General features: G+C 34.7%; 1 protein-coding gene across 1 annotated transcript; it reads left to right on the top strand.

The window, feature by feature from the left end:
- Positions 1 to 1054: 1054 nt before the first annotated feature.
- LOC132302754 (cytochrome P450 85A-like) lies at positions 1055 to 4784 on the top strand. The gene is made up of 9 exons (XM_059799685.1): positions 1055 to 1411; positions 2732 to 3053; positions 3168 to 3317; positions 3400 to 3645; positions 3754 to 3840; positions 3952 to 4030; positions 4124 to 4230; positions 4328 to 4455; positions 4523 to 4784. Exons 1-9 carry the CDS (start codon positions 1224 to 1226, stop codon positions 4608 to 4610), a joined length of 1395 nt encoding a protein of 464 aa, XP_059655668.1. The 5' UTR covers positions 1055 to 1223; the 3' UTR covers positions 4611 to 4784.
- Positions 4785 to 6394: the final 1610 nt, after the last annotated feature.

The following is a 6394-nucleotide window of genomic DNA, read 5'->3' as shown; positions in this document are numbered from 1 at the left end:
TTATCTGCGTGTGTTTAATTACTAAAATAAGTAAAGTTAGAAAAGACACAGATTTGTTTTACAAAACCTAAAACTTTCCTTTATACATTCCGCTGCGTATGACTCACAAAATGGAGACAAGCTGGTATGTAGGAGTGGAGTATTGGGCCATAAAAAAGAAACAAGAATAATGTATTCATGCATGCAGTGAAAATGAGAATATTTAAGATGGGTGGATGGTGTAACTAGAAGAGATAGAGTCACATTAATAAAAGTGTGAGAGAAAAATTATGTGTAACACCCATTGGTGAGAGAATTAGAGAAAATAGACTTAGATGGTTTGGACACATATATTGGCGACCCAGAGATGCGCTGGTTAAACAAATAAGACTAGCGGTAATAGAATGTAAGAGATAGAGAGAGCGACCAAAAATGACATGGGTAAAGATTATTAAAAATGACTTTAAAAAAGTAAATATAATAAGTGAAATGACATGTAATAGAAAAAATTGGAGATACCGACCCAATTCATATGAGATTAAAGTGGCGACGACGATGATATCCTGTTCACTACTCAGAAAAACCCAATACATTTGTATTACCAAATAAGAAACAAAGAAAATTTTGATTTCATCCAAATGGTTATTCTTATCCTTTTCTTTATACTACATTATATTATATTTATTCAAGAATATGTAGTTCAAGCTAAACAAGAGTGAAAACATAGATGTATCTGGCGTGTAAGATATATTGCTCAATATTTTTTGAGAATTGAAAATAAGAAAAGTATATAAAAGTCTGACCGATTAATAGTTTCACTCAAGTAAGTACTCATGCACGCATTGCCCAGGATTCGAACTCGCTCTTTGAGGGTAGGTAGATTATACTGTTGAGCAATGAGTACCAAAATTGAGATTTCTTTTAAAGAAAAAAAAACAGAAAAAGCAAAAGTAGAATAATGTTAAAATATTGTATTTATAATGGTAGTGAACTAGTGATAACGAGGCACTATGTGTAATGATTTTTGGAAACATTAGAATATAGAACTTCTTGTATACAATTATGAAAGTATAGACAAAAATATTATATATTAATATTTAGGTTTGTTTTTATGTTCAAATTTTTTATTATCTTGTGGGTGCGACACTGGTTGTGGCCTATATAGCCACCATGTGTCTCTCTCTTTTCCATCACTACATGCAGCAATCTCTCTGAAGTGGTTTCAAAGCTTGTTGGGAGCATCAATGGAGGTTTTAATGACGGTTTGTGTGTTGGCCTTCGGGTTCTGTTTCCGGTATGCTCTGTTGAAATGGAATGAGATAAGAAACTATAGGAGAGGGTTGCCTCCTGGGACAATGGGGTGGCCACTTTTTGGTGAGACCATACAGTTGTTGAAGAAAGGTACAGACTTCTTGAAAACCAAAAGAGCAAGGTGAGTTCTATATAATATACTTCATTATAACTTATAAGATATATTTATTAACATATTTGATTAATTTATTATAATACATTCTAATTATATATATTACATATCGAATATTAATGTTTTACATAATATGCAAAAATGATCTCTTGCTTATCTGTGAACAAGAAATTGATCTACACCAAATTATATCCAACGGTTGTAAACATGTTTGGCATGGGCATTTGTCTGGCATATATCAGTTTGATTCTATGATGAAATAAAATGCTCATTCCTTTTTACTGTTAAAGAAACAAATCATTGTTTTCATGCATCATTTTCTTCCTTTTCTTCTTGTTTAGGGTGGTAGTGAGTTGATTCTTCTTCTCTCTTGAATTGAGGTTTCCATGTGGTCAAGTGGGATGATGGTTTGCATTGAAAGTGAAAAATGGGGTAGGGTTAGGGTTGATTTGAAAATGGATAATGATCTGGAGTCTTAAAATCGGACTAATTTATGTAAGTAAAGAATGACATTATTATGATATCATTAATATTCACGATGTCATGGTGATATTAACCTTTACTCACATAAAAATAATCGGATGTGTTTCACTGTCAAATTCTCTATCACTACTTTAAAAAAATTATTTTCAACCATGTTTATTATATTAGCATCATAACTAAATTAACCTCATTTGGTCACTATATACTATATTGCAATTAACTTTTACCTTGGGAAACTATTTGTCATTGTTTTTAGTTTATGGTCACTAAAAATCAATTTTCTTAATTTTGGTCACCAAAATCTAATTTCCTTTCCAAAGTCGGATGCATTCAATTGTTTTATATAAGTATGATGACATCATCTTCTACTCACATAAATTTAATCACATGTATCCGACTTTGCCATTTGCATCAAGCTCGAACTTCCTTCTTGCATGCGTGCTCATCCCGAAGCACATACTATAATAAGAGGTAGAAATTTATTGGTAGCATACTTGACCAAATGGGTAATTTTGTCCCCAACTACGGATCCCATACTACCCCCCATAAATTGAAAATCCATAACCCCAATTGCTAGGCTCATTTACTTTATTTGATAAGAATCGATACTATCTTTCTAAGGCTCCTCATCCGAATGCAATTCAATGGGATCCAGAGACACCATGTCTTCATCTAGAGGATCCCAAGTGCCCGGATCAATCGAAAGTTCGATTCTATCTGAACTACTCATTTTCAAATGATATCCACATTGTTCACATGGCAACTCTTTATTGAATTGTTTGGTCTCATAATAAAGATTTATTTCCTAAAAATATTTGATCCCTGATTATGTATCTATATCGGCAGGTATGGAAGTGTTTTCAAAACACACATATTGGGGTGTCCTACAATTGTTTCCATGGATCCAGATCTCAATAGATATATCCTCTTGAATGAAGGAAAAGGACTTGTTCCTGGCTACCCAAAGTCAGTGCATAACATATTAGGGAGATGCAACATTACAGCTGTGCTTGGGAGTACTCACAAACACATTAGAGGCTCATTACTATCGCTTATTTCCCCTTCCACAATCAAAGACCAGCTTTTTCCTAAAATTGACAAGCTTATGAGAATACACCTCAACAATTGGGATGGCAAAACCATTGATATCCAAGAAAAAACCAAAGATGTGAGTATATACTAATTACAATCCTTTTAAAACAAGAGTTTTTCAATGATTCAATTATAGAAAAAAAAAACAGTTAAAAGTTGTATGGTGTTGATCTTATATCAATTGGTTCAGATGGTTATCTTCATATCCTTCCATCAAGTTGTGGCAGTTGAATCTAGTTCGATTTATGAGGATTTCAAGCAAGAGTTCGATAAGCTGCTCCGAGGAACATTTTCAATGCCAATCAACATTCCAGGCACAAAATACTATCATGGATTCCAAGTATATATTATTAGAGTTTTTATGTCATAGTGTTGATCCTGAACTTTTTGATTATTTTATATGAAACTGATGTTTTTCACAGGGAAGGAAGAGGATTGTTAGAATTTTGAGACAGATTATAGAGAAAAGGAAAGCTTCCTCAATTACCCATAATGACATGCTTGATTACCTAGTAAAATCTGAGGACTCAAAGTTCAAACTCAGTGATGAAGAAATTATTGATCAAGTAATTACAATTATTTTCGCGGGTACTGAAACCGTATCGACTACTTCAATGATGTCAGTCAAGTATCTCCATGATCATCCAAAAGCACTCCAAGAACTTAGGGTAAGCAATGGTTTATGTACTATGTATATATCCAAGATTCAATGATTTTTTGCTCACAGACAAAGTTTTGTGAAGTAAATAGTTCTCTTTCGACTCGAACTCATTCAGGATGAGCATTTCACAATCCGAAAAAAGAAAAAGGCGGACCAGCCAATTGATTGGAATGACTACAAGTCTATGAATTTTACCTGTGCTGTAAGCAAATTTATTTGATAGTGTCATTATTACATTCATCGAAACAATTTGACACCGACACACATAAAATAACTAAAAACTTTGTTCTAATTTTCATGCATCTTGATGTAGGTGATCTTTGAAACCTTGAGATTGGCCTCGGTAACCAGTGTGGCCTTGAGGAGGACAACGGAAGAAATGGAATTGAATGGTATGTTGGGGATAATCTTACTTCATCTCAACTGCAACATTTGTACGAACGTAGAGATAGTGACATATGTAGTTTTGGCTTTGTTCTGTTCAGGATTTGTTATCCCCAAAGGATGGAAAATTTACGTGGACACAAGGGAGATCAACTACGATCCAGTTCTTTATCCGGAGCCTTATACATTTAATCCGTGGAGATGGCTGGTTTGTTGCTAGTGGTGCTTGAATGCATACAAGCACCTGTTTGTGTGTTTCTGCACAAAGCAACAGTTTGGTAATAAACTTCTTCAATGCAATGCAGGATAATAAGAGCTTGGAATGTAGCAACCACTGCTTCTTTTTCGGAATAGGAAGCCGGTTTTGTCTTGGAAAGGAATTGGGCATAGCAACGATTTCTATCTTCCTTCACTACTTCGTTGCTAGATACAGGTAATATACATCACTTCCATCCATTGTTTATCAGAAAAATTGTTCATCTCGTGTTAATAACTTGCAGATGGGAAGAAGTTGGGGGAGAGAAGATTGTAAAATTTCCAAAAGTTAAAGCGCCAAATGGACTACATCTGAGGGTGTCGAAGTACTAATTTCCAATATGCACAAATGTTATATGGCATGATCATATGGAAGTTCGTAGACTCGAATGTGCAAAATAAGTTCTGTTTATCATTCTGTCTAGGAACATGTACTACTAAGTCATTACTATTGACTATGTATTGTTTGGCATCTGCAGATGATCGACCAAAGATTGATAGTCCTAAGTCCTAACCGTATATGCAAAAGCAATGCCTAATGCGTAATTGCTCCTGCTTTAAGCTAAGAAATCAAGATTTCTGTGGCTTGATGTAGGTTTCAAGCTATGCCCTCAAGCCAATTCTGGAAATAAAAAATCTCTGGAATAGGACTACAATACTACATATATATCCGAATCCTCTCCAGTGAAATAGTAGGACGTGTTCCGTTCAGTTCGAAATGCACCTTACAAAAAGGTTGAGATGTTTAGCAAATATTTTAACCTTTTTTGTAAAGTAGTACATCCCGAACCGGACAGAACATGATGTACTGGTTCACGATAGAATGAATCAAGGATCCATGCACCACCAATAATAGCTACTCAAGTATGTTTTGAGAAGGATGTGATGATCATATGGTTGCAATTAATGATCCATTGAGCTCCATTTTGGGACTAGGGCTAATGTTACCGGTCCTGGTATTGTCATGTTCAGACATCCCAACCCATGTCAGACTTTGACAATCAACTCAATTTTGGTTCAGCCCAATTCAGTGTTCAGAATTACTCAGTACTCGGAACCCATATGCAGATTCTGAGATTGGACCAGTACTGCTAAGCCTATAATCCACAGCCACTCAAAATCATTCAAATAATAATTAACATGTTATCTAATTATATATATATTTTTTGGTAAGTAACATCATCATCACAGGCTTATCCGGGGCAATGATTGTAGCCAATTATTTATATAATACATATGTAACTTAGGCCGGTCATGTTCTAAAAAAGATTTACAACCTCGGAAATGCAATATATGGCCTCTGATGGTAATGTTTCGGCTGTCAACTCATGGTCTTCCAAGCAATTTTATTGTTATCTGGAAAGAGTCTCTCTACATATACTAGTAAGGCTTCTGCATCACCAGGAGTCTCGTGCATGTCTGTTTACCGAAAAAAAACCAAAAAAATTTCTGCTAGGTAGTTCCTTACGGAAGGATTCAAAGACAGATCGATGCTGCTCCAACAATGGCTACTCAGCAAAGTCAACTCCAAAGTTTGCTTTATACATATATTATATATATATATATAGAGAGAGAGAGAGAGAGTTGGTGTGTGTTTGTTTATATTGACATCATGTGGAATCAAAGTATTCTTAATGCATTATTGCAATGCTCAAATGGGACTCAATCTACTGCAACATTGTCCACTTAGTTCATTATATAAAGTATCAACCCTGTCACCAGCCAGCATGAACCACTCGTTTAGGCAATGTTTTGATTCAATAGTCTTCCATCACCAAAAGGTAGCACTCTTGATGTCTACCCGCATGATTCAAAAGTCTTCCTTCAAGCAGCGCTCCAAATCTAATCATTTCAACGAATCAACGACAATTTACATCCACTTGAAAAACTAAAATATTATATATATATATATATATATGTATATATATATATATGTATATAGCAAGATGATCGATCAACTCCTCTCCCAATCAAACCTTGTTGGTGCAATTTCTCACAGCCGAACACTTACAGAAATAAATCAAAAGGAAATATATGAAATACAGGAGAGATAATAGATAATTTTTCAAGAGAGAAACAATGATGGGAATTCGATGTCTTTTCATTCTCATTCATAC

Source organism: Cornus florida, unplaced genomic scaffold (genome assembly GCF_030987335.1).
Source record: "Cornus florida cultivar Cherokee Brave unplaced genomic scaffold, ASM3098733v1 CherokeeBrave_3.0.0_Hap2_Chr04, whole genome shotgun sequence".
NCBI lineage: Eukaryota > Viridiplantae > Streptophyta > Magnoliopsida > Cornales > Cornaceae > Cornus > Cornus florida.
This window is presented reverse-complemented; position numbering and strand designations above follow the sequence as displayed.

What these genes read in the sequence shown, in the direction of transcription:
- LOC132302754 (XM_059799685.1), top strand. Translation starts at nt 1,224, where the DNA reads ATGGAGGTTTTAATGACGGTTTGTGTGTTGGCCTTCGGGTTCTGTTTC. An exon ending in AATACTATCATGGATTCCAA is followed by an intron (nt 3,318 to 3,399) that starts GTATATATTATT and finishes TGTTTTTCACAG; the next exon opens with GGAAGGAAGAGGATTGTTAG. An exon ending in TACTTCGTTGCTAGATACAG is followed by an intron (nt 4,456 to 4,522) that starts GTAATATACATC and finishes AATAACTTGCAG; the next exon opens with ATGGGAAGAAGTTGGGGGAG.